Source organism: Petaurus breviceps, unplaced genomic scaffold (assembly GCF_028583685.1).
Source record: "Petaurus breviceps papuanus isolate PSGF00001 unplaced genomic scaffold, PetGlider_PUasm1.0 175, whole genome shotgun sequence".
In the NCBI taxonomy this organism is placed as follows: Eukaryota; Metazoa; Chordata; class Mammalia; order Diprotodontia; family Petauridae; genus Petaurus; species Petaurus breviceps.
This window is the reverse complement of record NW_027185764.1, coordinates 68957310-68982268: the sequence shown is the minus strand read 5'-3', so window position 1 is coordinate 68982268 and position 24959 is coordinate 68957310. Positions and strand designations below refer to the sequence as shown.

Here is a 24959-nt window from a genome sequence, read left to right as displayed (position 1 = left end):
TATACTACACATGGAAGAAAAGTGGTGCCTTTGATAGTAAAAGATTTCTTGAAGAAGGATGAGTTTTAGAGAGAAATATAATAAAATATATTATGGTCATGTTGAATTTGAAATATCCAGTTTGAAATGTTCTAGTGGTTATAGGAATGAAACTCAGGAGAGAACCTGGTGCTGAATATATACATCTGAGGGTCAGTGCACAGGGATGATAATTCAAACCCATAGTAGCTGCTGAGATGAGAGAGAGAGAGAGAGAGAGAGAGAGAGAGAGAGAGAGAGAGAAAGTAAACAGTGAGAAAGTAAGAAGCCCCAGCTGTTAGGGGGCATTGTAGAGATGATGATCTAGCAAAAGTAATTAAGAAGGAGTGCTTATACAGCTTGGATAAGAACCTGGATAGGGTAGTGTCACAGAAACCCAGATAGTATCTTGGAAAAGAAGGTAATCAATAGTGTTATATGTGGCAGAGAAATGAGGAAGCTGAGGAAAGACCCTCTGATTTGGTAATTAAGAGATCACTGGGGGTGGCTAGGTGGCTCAGTGAATAGAGCACCAGCCCTGGAGTCAGGAGAACCTGAGTTCAAATCTGGCCTCAGACAATTAACACAAAACTAACTGTGTGACCTTGGGCAAGTCATTTAACCCCAATTGCCCTACCTTCCCCCTTCAAAAAGCAAAAGAAAAAAAGAGAGAGATCACTGGGAACTTTAGAGAGAGTAGTTTCATTTGAGTTATGAAGTCAAAGGCCAAATTGGAAGGAGCTGAGAAGTGAGAGGAGAGTTAAGGCCATACAGCTTTTCTTGGAGACTGCTTTAGAAAAAAGGGAGAAGAGATATTTAGATGAAAATTTGAGGATATAGTAGAGTCTAATGAAGGATTTTTTTTAAGATGGAGGAGAAGGGAGGAGGAAAGGGGTAGAAAATTTGGAACTCGAGGGATTTGTGAAACTGTATGTTGTAAACCAAAAATAAATAAATAAATAAAAATTAAAAAAAATAAAAGATAGAGGAGACGAGCATTTTCTTTTAAAAGCAATTGGGGTTAAGTAACTTGCTCAAGGTTACACGGCCAGGTGTTTCTGGGTGCTGAGTGTCTGAGCCCGGAATCGATCCCAGGTCATCCCGACACTGGGGCTGGTGCTCTTTCTCACTGCGCCACCTGGCCGCCCCAGAGATGAGCATTTTTGAATGCAGCAGGGACAGAACCTCAAATAAAGTATGAGAAAGAAGACAATTAAGAGGACAATCTGATGGAGAAGAAAGGAATGGATGGGATTAAGGGTGGATAGGCAGAAGGAAGAAAGTAATTATTTCTTAATTATCTGCTATGTGCCAGGTACTGGGCTAAGCACTTTACAAAATCATCTCATTTGATCCTCAGAATAGCTCTGGGAGGGAGGTGCTATCATTATCTCTATTTTACAGTTGAGGAAATTGAGGAAGAAACTGTCAAGTGACTTGTCTAGGAATATAGAGTGAGAATCTGTAGCTAGACTTGAACTCAGGTCTTCTTGATCCCACTATACCACTTAGCTGCTTTTGGGGGTAGGCTTTAGCAAGAAGAAGTGCTACCTTATTATCAGACACTGGCAAAAAAAAAAAATAAAACGAGGAGACAGTGGAGAATAATGTCAAAGGGTTTTGAGATGAAGAGAAGGGGTGAAGTGGGAGCTCAATGCTAATAGCTTCAATTTTCTTAGTGAAATGAGACAAGGTACTACTCAGCTCTCAGCTGGGTAAAGGGAGGAGGAATGTAGGAAACTTGAGGAGAGAAGGTTTAAAATAGCTTCTGTATTGAGTGAAATAGGCAATCAGTTAAGGAAGAATAAAATAATTGCCTTACTGAGTTAAAATGGGAGAAAATGAATTTTTTCATACTTAATCAGTACAAATATGATTTCCTCTAGCACTGTTCAGTAGCATGTGAGTAGGAATAGAAGAGGAAGGATGGTGCAACAGCATATAGAAATGAATTGGTTTACTATAGGGTTGGGCTTAGGAATGGAGAAAAGTGAAGACAGAGAGCAGTGATTATGACTTGAGGAACTGGAAGTCACAATGAAGGCAAAGAGTAAGTTTAGGAAGGTTGATAGAAGATAGGAGGTTGTGGCTATGTAGGGGAAAGTCAGAATTTTTTACTAAAGAATTAGAACACTTGTAGGCACTTCTTAGTGAAATCCATACCCATATGTGGCTGAAGTAATGTAAGAAGTAAGACATGAGAATTAAAGAGATTGATAAATTGGGATGTTAGGGAGTTTGAGAGAGCAGTAACCTATTGAAGTCCCCTAGATTAAAGGCAAGAGTTGAGGGGAGGAAGATGTTGAATCTGGTGTACAATTCCTTGACAAAGGTGGGAGAATGATCTGAGGGTATGTTACTGCTACTGGAGTGGAATACAATGCAATTCAAAGAAGCTGACATCCCCGTCCATTAAAAATGATTCATTAGCTACTGGGTCCTTTGATCAGTGTTGTGTATTTGTCCATATAACCTGCCTAGCAACTGGTAATTGGTGGTAAGTGGAACATTGTTGTGTTGGCAGGGTGTAACCTAGTCTTTGAAAACAGAAGTTGGACTGAAAGGCTTAAGTCAATGTTAGCTTAAACTCAATATCAATTCAATGTTAACCTAGTGGGGTCTTAGTTTGCATGACTAAGGTCATAGTATACAAAAAACAAAGGAGGTAACAGCCTGGAGAGACTATCAAAGTGATGGGGGGATGGCGATAGGTTATACAGGGGCTCCAATCTATGACCAGAGTCCCTGAGTTTTCAGTCTGGAAGGAATTCACTAGGCTCAACCAATCTTGAAGTCAGGATTGTAAAAGTTTATTGTTATGCTTTATGGTGGGCAAGGGTTCTCAGGGAACCTGCAAACTTAAAGAAGTCATAGGTATATATTTTTTTTTATCAAATGCTTTATTGACTTCTGATTTACATCATTCATTTCTGCCAGATTTTGAGTTACAAATTTTCTCCCCATTTTTCCCCTACTCACCACCCCAAAATAGCAGTCCCACAGGAGATCCCCTCCTCCAATCTGCTCTCTCCCATATCTTCTCCCATACCCCCTTTGACTTTTCCAGTAGGGCATGGTGGATCTCTATGCCCCAGTGTCTGTATATCTTATTTCCCAATTACATGTAAAATAGTATTAATATATATGTAAACAATAAAATAGTAGATATATTGTAAAAGACTGACTATATTTCCCTCCCTCCTATCCCACCTCCCACTTGTTCTATTCTCTACTTTGATCCCGTCCCTTTTCAAAAGTGGGTGCTTCCCCCCTCTCATTCCCTTCCCCCCCTACTCTCCTGGAGGGTGAGATACCCTATTTAGTGTGTATTTCATTCCCTCCTCAAGGCAAATTCAATGGGAATAAGGTTGACCCATTCCCTTTTGCCTTCCTATTCTTCTCCTCCATTGTAACCATTTTCCCTTGCCTCTTCTATATGAGATAGTTTATGGCCATTCTGTCTCTCCCCCATCTCCTCTCATTATATTCCTCTCTCACCTCTTGCTTTCACCTTTTAAGTATAGTCCCTTCCTGTTAAATTGGTCCTGTGCCCTCTATCTATGTATACCTGTAAACATATATACTTTCAACCTCTATTTTGCCCTCTGGTTCTAAAACATCAGGGCAGTTTTCTTTGAGAACTTCCTGCAGATTTCTAGGTTCTTACTTTGATCATGGCTTTCAGGTAGTCCAGTAATTTTTAAATTATCTCTCCTGGATCTATTTTCCAGGTCAGTGGTTTTTCCCATGAGATATTTCACATTGCCTTCTATTCTGTCATTTGTTTGTATCTGTTTAACAGCATCTTGATTTCTCATAAAGTCATTAGCTTCCATTTGCTCCAATCTAATTTTGAAGCAATGATTCTCCTCAGTGAGCTTTTGAGATTCTTTTTCCATCTGGCAAATTCGAGTTTTTAAGGCATTCTTCTCCTCATTGCCTTTTTGAGCCTCTTTTTCCATTTGAGTTAGTCTATTTTTTAAGGTGTTATTTTCCTCAGTCACTCTGTTGACTCTCATTTTGTAATTTTCTCATTTCTCTTCCCAATTTTTCCTCCACTTCTCTTATCTGCTTCTTAAGGTCCTCTATGGCCTGTAACCAGCTCGTATTTTCCTTTGAAGCTTTTGGTGCAGGAGTTCTGACTTCACTGTCTTCCTCCTGTTCCATGCTTTGCTCCTTTTTGTCCCCAAAATAGGAGTGTAATGTTGGAATCTTTTGTCTGCTTTGTTTCCTTTGCCTGGTCATATAGCCTCTTAGTCACTTGACCCCTGGGCTTTTTGCCACAGTAGGACTCTGCCACCAGACAGGGGAGCTTTCATCCCAAATGCTGGGTTTTTTTCAGTTGCCGGAGGCATTAGATGGGTACCCTCTCTGAGGTCTCCACATTGCAAGCCAGACACACACCCCAGGACCTCCACCCTAGACTGCAATCCAGATCCAAGCAGGTTAAAGCAAGAGTGATTACCACTCATACTGGTGCTTGGTCCCCCTATACTCTGCAGGCCAGGAGCTGAAGCTGCCACGTGGGGCTGGCTGGCTGTGCCAGCGTCTCAGCGGCTTCTCACCCCAGGGGGCAAAAGCCACGCCCTCCCACTTACTGGGTCTCAAAGTCCAGACTGCACTGACCTCTCACTTTGTTCTTTGCATCTATGTATTGATAAATCTGGAAACGGCTACAGCTGCTGCTGAGCTGGAGTCCCTTCTGCCCGCAGCTGGTCGGGCCCGCCCTGGGGCTAAAGCCATGGCATGGGGCTGGGCTCGGCTCCCAGAGCACTGTGTTGGCCGATTCCTGCCGGCCTGCAGAGCTGTCCTCAGCAGGACATTAGCTTCTCTGTCATTTTGTGGCTTCTTCAGCTCCGAAGTTTGTTTAGAGTCCCCTTTTTATATGTATTGGAGAAGGTGGAAGCAGGAGCAGCAGGGAGGTCCTGCTTCTACTCCACCATCTTGACTCTGCCCCCCCATAGGTATAGTTTTAAGGAGTCAGGACAGTAAATCAGATGTCAATTATGCTAACTAGGTGAGTAAGCATGGGATTAGGGAGGAGTTAAGGAGTGGTCAGTGCTTAAAGGAACATGCACTTTTAGTATCAACTGCACAGGCGTATTGCCCGTAATTCACTGGGAAATAGCCCAAGGGGGGGGGGGCTGTATGGAGGTATGGTTTTAGTCTTGAAAACATCACTAAGTCAGCTAGTGGTCAGGGCTGACTGAGAAGTGCCTAGTCTGCCACCCATCAGTGTCATGTTTGACAAGATGGATGTTGGGAACCAAGGCTAACGGAGACTCAGTATGCGTATAATTGGCTAAGGAGTTATCCTACAGATAGTGCATTGAAGGATTCATAGATGCAGCTGGCTACTATAGTAGGGGGAGATAATATTTGCCTAAGCTAAAATGTTTATAGATGGTTTAGTGAAGGATTCACAGATGTAGTTTGCTATTGTTCCAAGCAGAGATAAAGAGTTCTTCAATTGTTGGTGGGCAGAGTTAATGATCTGAGGCTGAGGTTGGGGGAGATGTGATTTTACAGACTGGTTTTACAAACTGATATTACAGATTGATGTTACAAACATAGATCCCAAGCACCCCATCAAAAGTATGGCTTCCACTTCTGAAACCCATGTATTTGGAAAAATATTAACAAATTGGAGTGAGTGCAGCAATGGACAATCTCTTGTGAAAGGACTAGATAACTGTGGCATTGAAAGGCCTGAGGAAGATGAGCCTGTAGAAGGCTTAGGAATGACATAAGGTTATAGTGTCACAGCTGGGAAGGCCCTCAGAGGCGATCTGGTTCATGATGGCTATCTTCCCCTATTAGAAGAACTGCCATGGAAGATGGATTAGGTTTGCCATATGTGACCCCAGAGGCAAGAATTAGGGCCAGTGTGCTGAAGTCACAGCGGCATATCTGCAATCAATATGAAGAATGATTTCTTAACAATTTTATTGGGATTTGTGATTTAATTAATGGGGGATATCCTTGGCCTGGGAACTCCCTCCATTATCCCACAATGTAGTTTTAAACGGTTGTCTGAGGCATTGAGGCTTTGAGAGATTTATACATTGTCACATGACTGATATAGAACTTGTTCAAAAGTGAGATGGATAGTAGCTTGCCTTTCTATCGTGTTGTAAGTTTTGCAAAGCACCTTACTAACATTATTTCATTTGATTCTCATAACAACCCAGTGCTATTTTATTATATAGAATATACATTATTATTAAATATATTATTACAACCCATTTTTGTGGATGAGGAAACTGAGGTGGAGAGAAGCTAACCAACTTGTCCAGTGTCACACAGTTAGGAAATGTCTGAGCTGGCTTTCAACTCAGGTCTTTAAGACTCTGTTCTACAAAGGTGTTCTTATCTCTTTTGTGAGTATCATAGATTCCTTTGGCAGTCTGGTGAAGTCTATGGATCCCTTTGCAGAATAATATTTTTGAATAAATAAAATAAAATACATGGGATTACAAAGGAAACCAATGTATTATATCAGAATATAGCTGTGAGAAACACTTGGGAATCACAGGACTTCCTAGGTGGGGTTAGGGAGTTAACCTGGACAAGCTTCCACTGTCCACTGCTTAGGGTGGGGAGCATGTAGGGTACCCTTAGGAAGATCCACATGATATACCTCTTAAAACAACAAGCTTCTTCTCACTAAAAGAACTCAGAAACAGAGCATACAGAAGGAGGCATTTATTACCCTTCCTGGCAATGTGCTGCCCACTAGGAACACACACATACACACACCTCCACAGAAGCAGGAGTGAGGTTCTATAGTTCTGTCCTTCCTGGTAGACTTATGGTTAGTCAAGTTCCTCAAATTCCTTAGTTTATTTCCCTACATTCCCTCTTTATATGCAGATTACATAGGCGTGGTAGTGAGATACTTGTGACCTGGAGTGACCTCTAAGGTCCTAGCTGTTTGCCACACCCCCACCTTTCTAGTTCCCTCTGGCCATTGTTATAGTTCCAAGAAGGCCATTGTCTGAGTAAAATAAGATAAGTGAGCTTCGCCACAGCTATTGATTATCTTCTAATAATTTTTGTAGGAGCAAAACTAGATAACATGATATCCTCTCTTACACAGCTATCAAAATATTTTTTTAAAAGTTCATGGAGCCCAGGTTAAGAAACTCTTCTGTAGGGGATTCTAAGGTAGAGTCAAGCAGACCCCAGGAAAAGGGCCTTCAAACACAAAAGGGATACCTCCTAGGCAGTTTCTTTGGTATTTCCTAGTGTAACCTTGATTTTCATTTGTTTGGAAAGACATTAAGTGTATTAGGCATAGCCCTTACTATATTTGGGAAAAGTGTTGGGATAGATGAGATGAATTTAAAAAGCTCCTCACCTTAAATTTGTTATTATACTCAAATCTTAGAGTAGCTTTGTTAAAAAGAACTCAGTTATGATGATGAGCACTTTTTGTTGGATGTCCACTAGAGGGCAAGGCTACCACATGTTAAAAAGCAGATTGTAATCAATCTTTTGGTTTAGGTACTCCTTTCATGCAATGGATCCCTGTAGACTTGTTGATATGAATTTAGTATAATGCCTCTAATTAATTATCTCAGAGTTTGTCAGGATTTTATCAACTTGTTGAGGACAGAGTCATTTTCTTATCTCTCCTGTCATCTTAATAACTCATCTTCTATCTTTAGGAATAACATTTCTGGAGCTAGCACAACAATGACAATTATTTCTGTTTTGAGAATATGTGGAAAATTTCATGACAATTCAATGCAGTTCAATAGGTGCTTACTATGAAATGCTTTTAATTAAAAAAAGTGGATGTTTCATTGACAGGAGCAGGATTAAATAGAATGCTCCCATCTCAAAAAAAAATTAGGGAATTATCATGACTTTTCTGATGTTGTTGTTGTGCTAGTTCCAGAAAAGTTATTCCTAAAGAGGAGAAGATGAGTTATTAAGATGACAGGAGAGAGAAAGGTTAAAGTGTCTCAAATGAAATAATATGTATAAAGCATTCTGTCATATAAGTCCTTATTTACCCAGGGATCAAAGCTAGTGAGGCATCATGGTACAATAGAAGTGGAATGAAATTGATGTCAGAGGATATGAATTCAAATCCTGACTTTACACTTGTATTTATCCAGTGGTGTGATCTTGGTCAAGACATTTTTCATGTCTGGGTTTCAGTCTCCTCAATGACAAGATAAGGGGATTAATCCGATGACCTTGGAGATTTCTTCTAATTCTATATCTTTGATCTTATGAAACTGATCAAAAGGGACAATGGAAACTGACTAAATCTCTCTTCCTTCTCTACTCTTTGGTCTATATTTTTGTGAAAATTTGTTTTGGAGGATATCTCCTTGTGAATTTGTGACAAGGAGATCTTTGGGGTTTTCTTTATTTTTTTTATGAAAAGTTTTTTTTAATCATACACTTATTTCTAGTTTTAACAATAAGAAACAAAGTGAATAAAATGCCAGATAGAATCATAAATACAGACCGTATTTTAATAAAATAAAAGTGTATAGTTTAACAAAGCAATAGTAATATTTGCTCTATTTCCCCTTCTGACAATTTTTGTGTAGTTTTGCTGCCATTGTTATCTATATGTAACTATAATTCATGTGCATGTTGTTTTTGTAAATCTGCTTTTGTTACTCTGCATAATGGTATAATTTTTCTTGTCGATGTGATTTTTATAGTTGATAGGGTGTATTGTTATTTTTATTTTAAGAGGCAACCTAGAGCAGGCCTCATGGGTTTCAATAGGACTTCTGCCATTATCTGTTACTAGGGTTACTAGGCAAGTCACTTAAATTCAGTCCCTCAGACAACTCTCTAGTATTTATCTACTAAGTCATAGAAGAGGGAATTACACTGATGAAATCACATATCCTTTAAGTACTTGCATTTAATTTATTATAGTCATTGTTTTCCCATATTGAATCATCTGTGCACTTCTGGCAAAACCCCTACTTGGACATACTACTTATTAAAATATATTACTGTATACTATTTTCTAATGTTTTAGTTCATATTCTATAGATACTCATAATATGATGTTCATAATAACAATAATATTTATTAATTATGATGACGTTATACTTTTTCATTTTTATCTCTGCTGGGTTTGAAACTCAAACCCATCTTAGCCTCATAAAAAGAATGGAGGAACGTAACATATTTCTCCATCTTGGAAATAGTCTAGTGTGACTTCTTTGTTGTCTTTCTCTGTTTTTCTGTCTCTCTCTTTCAGTCTTTTTCTTTCTGGACCAGACCTGTGATTTCACGGGCATTGTACATTGAAGCCTGCTTTGTAATTTATAGTCTTAGAGTTGCTTGGGAGTGCTGAAAAGTTAAGTGAATTGTCCAGGGACACATGGCCAGTTAGAGGTGAGACTTAAGCCTGGACCTTCTTGTCTCCAAAGCCAGCTCTTTATCTTTGATGCCATGGCATATATGGGATTTTATTGTTGTTGTTCAGTTATTTTTTTCAATTGTGTCTAACTTTTCATGACCCCATTTGGTTTTTTGTTTTTTTTTTTGGAAAAGATACTGGAGTGGTTTGCATTTCTTTCCCTAGCTCATTTTACAGATGAGGAAACCAAGGCAAACAGGGTGAAATGACTTGCCCAAAGTCACACACCTAGTAAGTGTCTGGGGTCAGATTTGAACTCAGGAAGATGAGTCTTCCTGACTCCAGACCCAGTGCTATATCCACTGTGCCACCTAGCGGTCCATCCACATTCTACAGGAAGCTCACAGTCTAATGAGGGAGGCAACATGCAAACCATTATGTAAAAACAAGTTATATACAGAATAAATAGGAAGTAATCAACTTAGGGAAGGCAGAAGAATTAAGAGGGTTTGGAAAAGCCTTCCTGTAGAAGGTGGGAGGGACTGTCGTTTGCCTTTTTTTGTATCTCTGCAGGCAGTGCCTATTACACAACAGTCTCTTAATGAATGCTTATTCACTGACTATCTTAGATTCATTATGATCCTTTCTTCTCTCATTTAATTTGAGTAATTTAATATTTTTCTCCTTTTATGTTTGTTAGCTATTTAGAATTTGTATTAATAAATTATAATTAGTTTGATTTGTTTCAATTACAATTTTTAAAGAATATAAATTCTAAGCAATCAGTAAACAAAAAATATGATTACTTTTGATTATAGTATCATTATGTACTCATAGCTTTATAGCCTGTTAAATATCATTTAAATTTGCTATCTTTTAAAATTTTCCTAAGATTTCTCTAAAGAATATAATTAATTTTGTGATAATTCAATATGTATTTGAAAAAAATGGATATATTCCTTATTTTTTTCCCACAGGCAATCCTCATATACATACTACATTAAGTTTGTTAAACACTTAGTGTGCAACTTCTTTCTAAATATCGTTTTGTTTAATTTTTGGAAATATTCTATTAGCAGAGTTTTAAGGTCTCATTATTTTCAATCTGTTTCCTTTTTCAAGACTAAGCTTTTCTTTTACAAGTTTATCTGTTGCATTGATTGGTGCTTATATATTCACAATCAATATGCTCTCATTTTTCAATAAAGCATGATTGAATTTTTTGTTTATTTTTGTTTTCCAGGTTTTAATTATCACCAAATGCAACTCACATTTTAAAAATATCTAACTTTAAAATGTTAAAAACTACCTATTCCTTCACTTCAAATCTATGCACCTCTTTGCATTTGGAATAATTCCTTTATTTTTTACAATATAAGTTTAATTTTATTTTCAGTTCCAAATCCACTCCCTCTTCCCAACCCCACCCCAACCCATTAATAAGGCAAGAAATACAAAACCCATTTACAGGCATGTGAAAAAATTTTTAGCATTAGCCATGTCCTCCACCTACCTCCCCCACAAAAAAGCAAGAAAAAAAATATGCTTCAATCTGTCCACCAGCCCTCTGTGTGTAGGTGGATAGTATTTTTTTCCTCAAGAGATCTTTGGAATTGAGGTGGGTCTTTGTGTTTATCAGAGTTACTAAGTCTTTCACAATTGATATTTTTTTTTTACAATGTTGCTGTTACTGTTACATTTTTCTGCTGGTTCTTCTAACTTCACTTTGCATCAATTAATATAAGACTTCCCAGCTTTGTCCCTTCCCTTCATAATTTCTCACAGCACAATAATATTCTATCACATTCACGTGTGTGTGCATCCCCAAAACTGTGTGCAACAAAAATCCTTACCCAAATAATAGGTAGGAAGCAGAAAAGAATGGTTTATTTATGATCTGGAGAGAGGGCCACCCTCCTGACAAATGGTCAAGGAGAAGCAATTTACAAAGGGAAATAGTGAAGTTGTAAAGCCCTAACTTCTCCTCCACCTCCCTCCCAACCCTTTTCTTCCATTGACTGGAATTTAGGTCTACAATCTAAGTGCAGCAATCTACCTCAAGTACTAGAACAGGGAAACAGTAGATCACCCAGTGTGTATTTGAGAAAGCACTTCTGTCCTTATTTGGCATATCTTGTGCTGAGGTGGCATCGGGGAGGGTCTCCATTGCTCTAAATCCCAGATTCCTGCAAGGTCAGGTGCCTTAGGCCTAGTGGATGCTGAAGCCACTCTAGACTTGATTTTTCAGAATGAGGAAACTTCACTGCAAATTAGCTCTCACACATGCGATAACTTGTTTAGCCATTTCCTAACTGGGGGACGTGTGATTCCTTTAAAGTACATACTATTCAATTCTGGTTTTGATTCTCCTCTGCAACTCTTTTAATGGAGGTAGTTCAATCTTTTAAAAGATTATATTAATTGTTACATCAGATTTCATTTTAACCACTCTGTTAATGTTCCTTTGTTTGTCAGAACTGGATATAAACTGTCGTATTTTGCTAATGGATCTCTATCATCGAGCCTGGATTCAGAAGAGCTGAGTTGAAATCTGGCTTTCATATACTTTCTAGTTGTGTGACTCAGGAAAAATCACTTAACCTTTGTTTACCTCAATTTCCTCATCTGTAAAATGGGGAGAATAATAACACCTGTCTCCTAGGATTGCTGTGAGAATCAAATGAGATAGTATTTGTAAGCCCTTAACACAGTATCTGACATACAGTTAAAAGCCAAACTCAAAAGAACTAGTTTTCCTGTATTTCATAATAGTTTTATGACTTTTCTTTTTTCCTGTGTTTACCTATGATATCCTTTAACTTATTTAATCCTCTTTATATTTTGACTTTTCTTTCCTTGTTAACTTTTTTCTTTCACATCCAATTTTACCATTCAGTAATTTAACAAGTAACAGTGGTATAGCTATTGTTCTTACCCAATAGTAATCACCATAAAAAAACATTATTCTACTGACTCAGGTGTCCAGGTGTTTCCCTCATTCAATTCCAAAGGTTCTTTTGAAGTATAGTTTTGAGGTTCATCATTTATTTTTGAAAATTTTTATAGATTTTCTAAGGAAGCTGATTGTGATATTGAAGCCCAGTTTTTTTTTAAAGAATGTTTTTTGTTTCAACTTTTTTTGTTTTTGTAGAAAAATTGCATTTCCTGACTGATGTTTTTATTATAGTATTTTTCTTTCTTGTTTCTTGAATGGATTTTTTTTCTTTATAACTTTGAAATTTATGGATGTATCTATTTTAGCACTTTTCCTTGTTGTAGTTCTGTTGACACTTTGTTAGGAAACTTTTTTTATTTCCTTTTTGGAGAGAGGACAGTAGGGCAATTGGGGTTAAGTGACTTGCCCAAGGTCACACAGCTAGTTTTTGTCTTAAGTGTCTGAAGCCAGATTTGAACTCAGATCCTCCTGACTCCAGGGCCAGTGCTCTATTCACTGCGCAACCTAGCCACCCTTTGTTTTGTATATTGTTAATGTTATAATATAAGTTTCTTAAGAGCAGAGATTATACTTATATCCCTAGTGTCTAGCATAGTGTCTGGTATACAATATGTCCTTAATAAATAGTTTTTGATTGATTGTTGAGGAGTATAATAACTTTCCATCCTTCTTTTCATCCTTTCTGTCCATGTGCTTCCTAGAAGAAAGACACTTTGTGTTTTCATTGCCAACTGAATAAAATCTGCATCTGAGCATACATAGTTGAGTATTAGAATGGATTACTTAGAAGAGTTAAAAAGTATTTTCTTAGCTGTTCTTCTCATTTGTCATGATGAAACTCAGTTCAGTCTAGACATCAGGAGTCAGGGCTAGAGTGTGGGAGGATTAACTGGGTAACAACTTCTTAAAGATTTCCTCTGGTCTCATGATTGTACAAGGAGTCCAGGTAGTAAGGAAGGATTAGCAAATACTATGGGATATTAAACACCAAAATACTTGGTACATGAAGTGGTTCAGCATTAGAAACTTAATGCAATTTTGTTCGTGGAAATTACAGTAAAAAAAAAAAAAGATGCATTGCCATCTGCCTTTCTGCCAAAATCTAAGGACCACTAGGCCTTTCCATCTGATTTACAACTGATACTCCTATCTGCCTTGTTTCCTCCATTAGTATAGGAGCTCTGGGAGAGCCAAGAGTGGGAATATTGTAGTGTTTGACCTCTAGTGCTTAGCACATTGTTTTGCTTATACTGCATGCTTCTTTACTGATTCATATTCATAAATTTCCCATGCTTTCCTACTGTTAGTCCTGATGCCAGTCTTGATGGTCGGTGAAAATAATATGTAGGTTCTGCTGTTTTTTCCAACAAGCTTAGGATCAAGATAAACAAAGTTGTGCAGTAGATAGAGTGCTGGGCCAGGAGTCAGGAAGACTCATCTTCCTGAGTTCCAATCTGGCCTCAGACACTTACTAGCTGTGTGACCCTGGGAAAGTCACTTAACCCTGTTTGCCTTAGTTTCCTCATTTGTAAAATGAGCTGGAGAAGGAAATGGCAAATCATTTCAGTAACTTTCCGAAGAAAACTCCAAATGGGGTCATGAAGAATCAGACGTGACTGAAAACGACTAAACAATAATGAAAATGAAACTGAATGGGGAGGAAGAGAGGGAAATATTTTTCTTGCTTTGTCTTCATCTTTTTTGAGTTCTTGATATTTAGAATCAACCAGAATTTTAATATTGCATTTTTCTTTCAATTTCATAACAGTTTCAAGTCCTGGGACAAAGATGGTATCAGAGTAATTTTTATCATGAGCTATCCTTTAACTTTACTACGAGAGAAAGATTTCCAGAAGTGTGTTTAGATCTGTACCCAAGAACTCATTACACAGTAAATATTACCACCATGGCATTTTCAAAACACTCGGCACACATCATCATAGCAACGAGAAGATCAGGTAGGTGCTGCCTTCATTCTTTTCTGTATATCTCATAACAGGAAGTTAAATTGTTCAGGGCAGTAGAGTGGAATGTGCATGGGATCATAGTGTAAGGAATTTTGTTTCCACAGAAATCATACAAACACAATTTGTGAAACCTAAGGATTCATACTTGTTAATGTAATAGATAAACTGATTGTAGAAGAAAGCAGTGGGGGATGTTAGCCACTTATCATATGTAAAAGCAGACTCACCTTCTTTACTCTCTAAGAACGCCTTTTTCCCGTATATCAGAAACTGTTGGAACAGGTGTGGTTCACCAAAGACGGGGTCCATTAACCCACATGCTGTCTTAGATAATGTAACTTTTCTTATGGGTATCCTGGGTTGAGTCTTCAACTACCTGATGTAGACATCCAGAGATAAGATTCAAAATATTTATGGCTTGTTTTTAATTTACTAAATAAAGTATAAAGAGAATAAGGATGAAAGGGGGGAGGGAATTGAAATGTGTAAATGATAGATATAAATAGGGGAATAGAACCACATGGGGGGTGGGGCTTAGGTGTTTTTGGGTAGGCTGTGAACCCTGAAATGCCTGGTCAATGTAATACAGAGGTGAGAAATATGAATCGGGATAAAAATAATAAAAAGGACTTTGTCATTGTCTTGGAGTGTGCCTACAACGTGTTATATTACCCTTTTCCACAAGGCATTGTCAGCCAGGTCACCTGTCTGAAATGATGTAAAATAAAAATCTTTCTCTAAAACAATAAAAATCATGGAGGCCATGTGGAGTTTTTTGGTAAGACAATTGTTTTTCACAACAGGATTATAGATTTAGAGCTGAGAGAGACCTTAGATACCACAGAGTCCAATCTTTTCCTGTTTTAGATGAGGTAAACAGAGCTTAATTTGCCCAGTGTCACAGAACAAGTAAGTGTCTGAGGTGGGATTTGAACCGAGGTCTTCCAGACTTCAAACCCAGCACCCTATCCACTACACAATACTCATGCCAGCTATGATGTGGTGTGGCTGTTTGGTATTGGCTAAGTCACTTTAATTCTGTATGCCTCAGTCCTTTCATCTGAAAAATGAGATGGTTGGAACTCTGTGACTGCTAAGAGATTTTATTTTTTTGGCTAAAATTTTATGATTTAGAGATAATCCATACAGAGATAATTTAGAGATAAGCTATAATTCATATAAATATTTATTTTCTTGCTCCCAAATTTAGATATCCTGACATGCTGAGATTCTGAAATGGAGCTCCCAAAGGAAGTTAGAATAGACATCTTGACATGGTTCAAGAGTTATTTTGGTAATAAGGGAACATCATAGTTAAATCAAAATTTGCCAACAATGTAGTTCTGGGGGATGTAACTCAAGCATGGAGGTTTTCTGAACTAAAGGTAAATCTGAATTTCAGATTGCTTTTCTAGCTAGGAATTATTTGAGGCTTGGGATTGAGAAAGCTGGTGGGCAGATCATGAGGAAATAGAATTTGCTTTAGAATTTAGCCTTCAATTTCATGTGTTTAAAGGGGGAGAGCACTTGGCCTCATAGGCTTTGATGAAATATTCCTGAGCCCTTCTGAATTTATCTATCTCTAATCTTTAATTCCCCAATCTCAGGATTTAGCCACCTTTAGGGCCAAGGGCATTTGAAAACAGTTTTAACAGGTCGATGAAGGATTGAGAAGAAATCCAGTAAAAATCCAGACCAGAATTAAATTCCTTACCGTGAATATAAGCTTCTATGGGCAAGGACTGTATTTGTTTTGTTTTGTTTTTTCAGGATTTTATTTTAGACTCAAATGCCAGAACACAAATACAGAATAGAGAAAAGAAACAAAAACATCATAAACTTAAATACTGGAACTTAAATATCAAGTTAGAAAGAAAAAAAAAGCATGTTGTGTGCATAGCAGAGCATAAGAGAGGATTCAGAATATATAACACTAAATTTTCATTTCAAGAAAGCCTAATAAATAATAACTGTTTTTTTGAGAATTGTGCATCTTTTCTTTGCTTCCTTATGGGTTTTCTTTGTTTTCTGCTGTGTACTTCTTTCCCTCCCCACAAACCCACAGGCCACAATAAAGTTTAGATATGTTTCTCTATAGCTATAAATATATCCATTTCCTTCCCCCCCTCAATGTATATATATATATATATATATATATATATAGTTATACTTTCCTAAACCTATTCTACTCCTGATCTTTGTTTTTATGTTTGTACATATCTTTTGTTTCCTATTCCTCCTGCCTCCTCTACTTTACTTCTACCCACTACCTTGCCCTCCTATGACTTGCCTACCACCCTCTAAGGATCCCTCCCCTGTCCTCCCATTCCTGTAAATCTAAACACCTTCTATACCCCTATTTTACCTATTCACTCACCCTCCCCTCTAAAGATCCCTCCCTTGTCCTCTCCCCCCTCCCTATGCCCCTACCATTTTATTTCTTCTGAATTTAAAAGACTTTTATACTCTTCTAAATACACACACACATACACACCCACCCACCCACCCCCACACACACACCCACACCCACACACACTGTTCCCTCTTAAACCCATTCCCAATGAAAGTAGGTTATCAGAACCCTCCTCCCCTATCTAATTCCTTTGTATCAATTTTTCCTCTTGCATCTCATTTGTATAAAATAATTACTCTTTTAAGCTGTACCTACATGGTTTTACTTTTAAAACTCATATCATACTCAGGTTTACTCAAATCTTTCTTATAAGCTACCCAATTATTGATAAGAATCTTAGACATACATTTTACATATATAAAAAGTAAGCAGTTTGTCCTTATGGATCCTTAATAATCAGTCTTTGTTATGTGCCTTATATTTCTCTTGGTTCTTGTATGTCGAATCTTCTATTAAGTTCAGAATTTTTTTTCTTTAACTAAGTCTTTAAAGTCTGTGAGTTTGTCAAATATTCATTTTTTTTTTCATTCAGGTAATACTTAACTTTGCAGGATATGATATTTTTGGCTGGAGCCCCAGTTCTTTTGCTCTTCGATGTGTTGTGTTCCAAGACCTGTGATCCTTTAATGTCTCTGCTGCTATGTCTTTTGTAATTATAATTGTGGTGCCATTATATTTAAACTGTTTTAATCTTGATGCTTTTAATATTTTGTCCTTGAGCTGGGTGTTTTGGAATTTGAATTTGATATTCCTATGAGTTTTCCTCATAGGATCTATTTTAAGTGGTGATCCATGGATTTTTTCTATTTCTACTTTCCTCTCTTGTTCTAGTGCTTCAGGACAATTTTCTTTAACTATTTCTTGTATTATTGTATCAAGATTCTTCTTTTGATTGTAACTTTCAGTTAGTCTAATTATTTTTATGTTTTCCCTTCTTGATCTATTCTCCAAATCTGTTTTTTTATGTTTTATTTTCTCTTCTATTTTTTTCATTATTCCTATTTTGTTTAATCATTTCTTGATCTTTTATAATTTCACTGGCTTTACTTTGCCCATTCTAATTTTCAAGGTGTCCTTTTCTTCCTTAAGATTCTGGATCTTCTTTTTCTAATTGGTTGACTTTCCTTTCATATCCTTCTTGTTTTTCTTGGATTATTTAAAAATTTTTTTTTAGTTTTTCCTCCATTTCTGTCATTTGATTTTTAAAATCTTTTTAAAGATTTTTATGAATGCTTTTTGGGCAGGTGTCCATTTTACATTACTCTTTGGTGGTTTCATTACTTCAATATCCTCCTTTGAAGATGAACCCCGGTCATCTCTATTCCCATAATAGCTTTCTATGGTTGGATTTTTTCTCTTTTGCCTGTGCATTTTTGGTGGTAATAATTTAATTTTTGTGATCACCTCTAGCCCTGGGGTATAAGAAATGGTGCCTCTTGCCCCAGTTCTTCAGTTCTTCCCTCTAGCCTGGGATCAAAGCCAAACCTCCAGCCTCCTCTAAGTGTGCCCAGTCAGGGGTTTTCTACCCTACTGCTTCTGTACTCACTGGGCATGTGCTGGTTCCTTTTTGCCCTTGCTGCTCTTTGCAGCATAGGTGGGTCTGGTGTTCCAGCTCAGCAGAGGTTCCCTCAATCTTTCTGGGGTCAGATAAGCAACTCCCCTCACTTTCAGGGGGTAAAAGTTCTGGTGGCTGGGGCTGAGCAGTTTCTCCAACCAACTAATCCTAGGGCTTGCAGTTTGCTGTTAAAATGGAATCTAGCCTGAAGGTGTTTACTCTTCACAGAGACCAAACTTTGTCCTGGGATTTTTGTTCCAATCTTCTCAAATTGTCCCAGGAGGACCTGATTTTGGCCCTGTTCTTATTTATCTCCACCACACTTGGTTCTTCCTAAGGTGCTATTTTAACTCTTTTGTGGGGGAAAATATCGAGAGCTTGGAATTTTTTGACCTACGCTGCCATTTTCCTAGAATCCTCTCCCATATTTCTTTTTGTCTTGGTATCTCTAGTGTCTGGGAAAATGCAGACACTTAAACATTTATTAAACATCTTATTGGTGCAAAGCACTGTGCTAGTCATTTGGGGGGAGGTGGGGACAATCATTTATTAATATTATTAATAACTAGTATTTAGATGGTGTCCATTAGTTGCATAATAGGTGCTTATTGAATGAGTGAACACATGAACACTCCTGCCCTCTCCTGACTGTCTTTGCAGACTCATTGAACATCATTCTCCATCCTGAACATCCAATCCAGCCTTCACAGTGGCCTTCTCTCTGGTTCTCAGTCACATTTTTGTCTTCTGTCTCAGTGCCTCTACAGTGACCGTCCCAAATTCTTGGAGCACACTTTCTCCTTACCTGTGTCACAGAGCCCTTCTCTTCCAAGACAAAGCTCAGGCACCAAAGCTCTGAAGTCTTTCCTAATGCCTTTCAGCTGTTAGTGTCCTCTTTCTGTCTACCTTGTGTCTAAGTACCGCCTGTGTGTATTTCATTCACTTTATTTGTATGCTGCATTTTTGTTTATATGTACTTGTCATCTCTCCCAGGTAGAATACAAGCTCCTTGTAAATAGGAATTGTTTCATTCTTTTTACTTGGGTCCCAAGGGCCTAGCCTAGTGCCAAATACTTGCTGATTAATTTCCCAAGAATGGTTATAAGAAGTAAACTTACTATCACTCTGAAGTTGTTAGAAGAAAGATATTTCTTATAGGTAATTCCTAACCCCATAATAATAATATTAATAGTAATAACAATAATAACTAACATTTCTATAGTGCCCTCTGTGTGATAGGCAGTGCCCTTAGTGTGCTGAGTGTTTTACAGTTATTATTTAATTTGATCCTGAGAACAAACCTGAGGGGTAGATGGTGTTATCATCCCCATTTTGCAGATGAGTTAATTGAGGCAAACAGAGAAATTAAGTGACATGCCCAGGCTTACAAAGCTAGGAAGTTTGAACTCGGATTTTCTGGACTTACTAGCTTCATGAAATAAGATAACTTAGCACAGTACCTGGCACACTGCAAGTGCTATATAAATGCTAGCCTATTTCTCCATAATTATTATTAAATGCTTATCTCTCCTCCCTCCTCCAAGTGACTAGCATAGTACTTTGGACCAATGAGGTGTTTTGTAAATGCTTATTGGATCAAATACCATGGGAGAAGGTAGCAATAAGCTCTATTTCTTGGTTTCCTCAGGGCATAACTTTGTTGGCAGAAAGTAGCTTAGAAATTGTCCTTCTGGTTAGCTCTACAGCTTGAAAATAGATAAAGAATACAGAACAATCTCAGATTTACTGGGGCCTCTTCATTCAGTAAGTATTTATTAAGTTTCTACTGTGTGCTAGGATCCATGCAAAATAGAAGCAATCCTTTCCCTTATGGAGCTTATTTTCTATCCAAGGAGACAACAAATGTAGTTATATGTGTGTACAAAAATACCTATGCAAAAGAAAAACAAGGCATGTTTAGGGAAATAGGTAATGTCTGGGAGGATCAAGAAACACCTAAGGTAGAAGGCAAGGCTTGAGCTGAATTTGGAAGGAAACAAAGTAATAGCTCTAATTCCTGTATTCTCTTAGTTCAGGTTGATTGTTGCAATGAAATGAGGCACTTGTAAGTCACTCAGTGGTTAATAAAAGGAGTTATATTTTGCCCCAACACATTAAGAATATGCAACAAGAATAAAGTGGTATTTATATTCTCTGGATGCAGTCCCCATGGACCCTCCATGACTGGCTGTCAGAATGGGATGTAGCAAAATGGTTACTCACGTGGCTTTCAGAAACCCACCAAGGTCAGGCAACCAGCCTCCTAATATGCCTGGGAAATTGTATGTCATTAGATGACCAGGAAGTTGTATCAAGGAAGCTGGGTCAGTCTGGAGGCAATTTTGTCTTTTATTAAGGTTGTGGGTGGGAGGAAAGAAGTTATCTTAGAGGAAAATTGGTCTTATCATATTAAAGAGTCTAAGAAATGGTAGTGAGGAGGAGGCATGGGGGAACAGCTCAAGAAAAAAGGCATCGAGTTAGGAAATGGAGTATTTGGTTTGAGGAACAGCAAGAAAGCCAATTTGATGTCCAAAGAATATATGTATAGGGCAATAATATACAGTAGGGCAATTTTCATAGATTGGAGCTTGTTTAATTGAGTGTGGTCATTGGCTTTTGTGAACAAAGAGGGGCTGGGTGAGACAGGTTATAGGATTAGGTCAAGGGTTAGGCAAGGTAAGTAGGGTATAGTTTTGGGGGTACAGAAGAGTGAAGAAATGCTTCATTTGCCTCTTCTTGGTAAAGACTAGTTTCAAGGGGCGGCCAGGTAGCACAGCAAGTAAGAGCACCAGCTCCAGTGTTGAGAAGACCTGGAGATCGAATCCTGGGCTCAGACACTCAGCACCACACCCAGACATAACTGGCCGTGTAACCTTGAGCAAGTTACTTAACCCTGATTGCTTAAAAATACAAAAAAAAAAAAAGACTAGTTTCAAAGTCTTATTTTCTTATGAAAAGGAATTTGTTTCTGTCCTCTTAATCTCCCACATGGATGGTTTTTGGAATCTTGACGCATGCCTGAATCATAGTCACTTATATCCAATATTTGAGCTCTTTTGCTCCCTCTTAAAAAATATCTCAATTTGGAAGCTGGAACTAAATAGAAAATGAAGCTTTTAGAATTTGACTCATTCTTTTATACATGCACATACATACATACATACATACATTCAAACATAGTCTTTTTTTTTTTTTTGGGTGAACATTTTACTTTTCTGGTTTCTGTTTCATTGGGTATATTTCCCCTCGATTTCTTGAAATTCTCCTTTATTTTTCTCAACTTATATCTCTGAGGAATCTCTCTTTGATGAGTTAGTACTGAAGACAGTATATGTTTACCTGAAGAAAATTTACAGCTTCATAGCATACAAACCTAAAGACAAAGCCAGCTAGTTACTTAGCTAACCACAGGGCAGTATTTCTCTTCCTTTGCAACAAAGGCCTATAGTTCTAGAGATCACATGTGTGGAGATCTTATGTCTCATTGCTTTTCCAGGGATGGGGGGCCAGGGGTCGGGAATTCTCAGAACAAAAGATTGTGTTCCATATTATCTGTCAGGAGGCACTGAGAAAATGGCTGACCTTGCAGAGATAAGAAAGAGAGGAAACACTTGACCTGTGTGTTCCTGAGATAGTATAGAAGTAGGGAGAGGTTGCCAGAAGTGATTGCACGTTGGCTAAAGTAGGCAAACATCCCAGGATTGTATTTGTATTTTCTAACATACCTCCTATGGGAAGTGCTTCATCTTTCTCTGACAGATTTGTTTAGCATCAGCAGGTCTGTAATCCAGAAATGCAGAGAAATAGAACGTGTGACTCAGTTCGTATGAACCATGTGAAAAATAATAATACATTTTTTTAAGAAGAGGGTCTGGATCTGTGATTTTATCAGTGTGGGAGAACTTCTAGTGTGGAGTCTATCCTCCACTTGTGCAAATAAGCACCTTATCCTCAATTCAAGGTTTTAAGAGAGTTGCCTGGGGAACCAAGAGATTAAGAGATTTGCCCATGGTCACAGAGATGGTCTGTATTGTAAGTCTAGAACCTAGCTATTTCTGATTCCAAGACCAGCTCTCTATCTACTAAACAGTACTGCCTCTCATACTTAATTAGCATTTTAGTGTTTACAAAATACTTTTCTTGAAATATCTCTATGAGGTAGGTAGAGCTATAATTTGAAAAAGACAATCAGGGCTTTTCCCCATGGTGTTGATATTTAGAGGGCGATGATAGCATGTACTCCTGTAGCAGGTAGAAACACTGAAACTTGATATGTAGTTAGTTAAAATAATTTGTTCTCTTTAGGATATTTTCTGCCTTTTTTGCAAGCAATTTTTCCTTAGTCCTTTTGTAGAATACAGATGATTTAATGTAATGATTTAATGTAATCTTTACCAGAAAGCACTGCTGCCCAAGAATATTTTGGAATCAGTTTGTAAGATTAACAAACATGAACTTAGATTTTTGTTTGTTACAGGTAACAGTTTCAAAAAGGAAAAAGAAAGTTAAAATAGTCTCCATTTGTAGGATATGATGTTCTTGTGGCCTCATATGCCAAGCTCCCTCAACCAAATTCTTCTTAAATTGATTTCAGGTTGCTTTCATGCTGCCCGCTCAGGCCACATCTTACAGTGCTTGCTTTGTGTCCAGAATCACTAGTTACAACTCTAGAGCTTGATACTTAAAGAGTGGGGCTCAAGTACTGTGAGATAATATTTTTAAAGTGCTTACCACAATGCCTAGAACATAATAGGTCCTTTCCAAATGCTTGTTTCTTTTCTTTATTTCTAAATCCTGTGTCCTTGTACTTTTATAATCAGATTTCCCCTTTGCCAGGAATCCTTCTGATTTCTGCTTATTCATTTCCTCCTTCCATTTCTGAAATTCAGTTCACCAAACCTCTCACTCTTGTGGGATCTTTTCTCCTCTCTGATGACTAATTAACATGGGAAAAATTGTTTAAATAAACCCGGCTCTCAGAAGCAGCTTTGAAGCTTGCTTCTTATGAAGTTGTTTTTTCCTCCCATAAAGGAGCCCAAACTGTTCTCTAATGAATTTTTGAAACATTCTGAACATAGCACAACAAGAACAGAACAAGTTTAAACACCAGGCCTTTCCTCATTGCTTCAGTGTTGGAAATTACTTTGGCAGTACTGTTGCTTGGGGTGGTGGTGGGGAGGCGAAGGAGCAGCCTATCAATGCTGTCCTGGCCAAGTGGATTCAGTCATGTTTGAACAGCAGAAGTAAGGAAGTTAAGAACAAAAGATCATTTGGCTTTCAAATATCGAACTCACATCTTTGTTAGTGGGTTCTTTTATGTAAAGTTTTGTGTAAAGTACCACCTTATTTGAGTATAGGGCAGTCTTTTGTTAGCTGTTCCTTTCATTGGCTCATTTGTTCCTTTACAAAGCATATTGCAGACATGCCATTGTTATAGGTAGCACAAAGCTGAACATTGCATATTTTGACACGGAACACACAAGGGAGGTGACTTGTGTATTAGTATGCCATTGTTGTTGTTTGTCCTTCTTTCTTGAAGAGGACCATGACATCAGGAAGATGATGCCATGACTTGCAAGTGAATTGGATTGAAGTACGGAAGGGCTGTGCAAAGTCACCAGACTCACTGTCTCCTCCAGAGTCATCTGGGTCCAGTGGCCAGGTTTTGATCAGGATGACTGGAGATGGCCCTGGATGCATTGGGAGATCTCGGTCTTTTTAAGTTAAGGTCTTTTCTAGGTCTCAGTTTGACAGAGGTAAGGTCCATTTAGTGATTAAGGGTAGCTAAGAAATGAAGGAAAGAATGGCCTCTTTTACCTACTAAAAAGAAAAATCAATCTGGGAAGGGAAGACCCTCAGGATTTCTGGCCAAAACAGAAAGAAGACAGTAATTAAATTACTTCCTCAGGGCCACATAGCTAGTAAATGTCTTAGGCTCAATTTGAAATCATGTCTTCTTGGTTCCTAGCCTAGCTAGGTTTTCCCCATCTTTCAACTGGATAAGATCTTTTTAGCTTTTTAGAATAAAGTATAAAAAATTTTCTGAATTTTATGCAAAATTCAGGATGTTTGGTGGATTGTTGGAGTTAATGTCTGTAAACCCTCTAAAGTAATGATTATCTTAGTAGATCTATTTTGATAATTTCCTTCTTATTATATTGGTTTGTTTATTTAACCTTCCTATTTAGTGAATCTTAGCACATAAAAATAATGCTTGAAAAAGTCTCACAAAGGAGTAGCATATGTAGCATCTGGGTCATGTCTTACCTTGCAGGTGAGTCTCCCAGACAATTTTGCCCCAGGTTCCTGATAGTCTTTTGGTATGTTTCATAAACCATAGATTAAGAGCCCTCACCAGTGTTTTCACTTTTGCTAATCAGCCAGAGGGTAATTACTTCAAAATAAACCATTTGATGAAATAGCTTTTTAAGAAAAACATAAATAAAAGATTTTCACCATACATTAGGGTACCTTATCCTATAAACACAACATCAATAGAAAGAAGAGTGGGCATGCAATTAGAGAGCAATGCATATATAGGAAGAGGCACACGCTTAGTGAGTATATATGATCAATCTGGAAGCATAACATGTAGAGGTAAAATGTAAGTTTCTGATACTGATGGGGGGATGGCAATAGGTTTTGCAGAGGCTCTGAGGGCCAGAGTCCCTGCTGTGCAGTCTGGAATGAATTCAGTGGGCCCAAGC

General features: G+C 37.9%; 1 protein-coding gene across 3 annotated transcripts in view; it reads left to right on the top strand.

Annotated features, from left to right (window-relative positions):
- Positions 1-24959, top strand: part of SUSD1 (sushi domain containing 1) — a 365003-nt gene that overhangs the window by 169223 nt on the left and 170821 nt on the right. For all 3 annotated transcript variants that reach the window (XM_069085316.1, XM_069085318.1, XM_069085317.1), the window contains one exon: positions 14086-14275. In XM_069085316.1, the coding sequence (XP_068941417.1) occupies positions 14086-14275 (190 nt within the window). The remainder of the gene's footprint in view (positions 1-14085; positions 14276-24959) is intronic.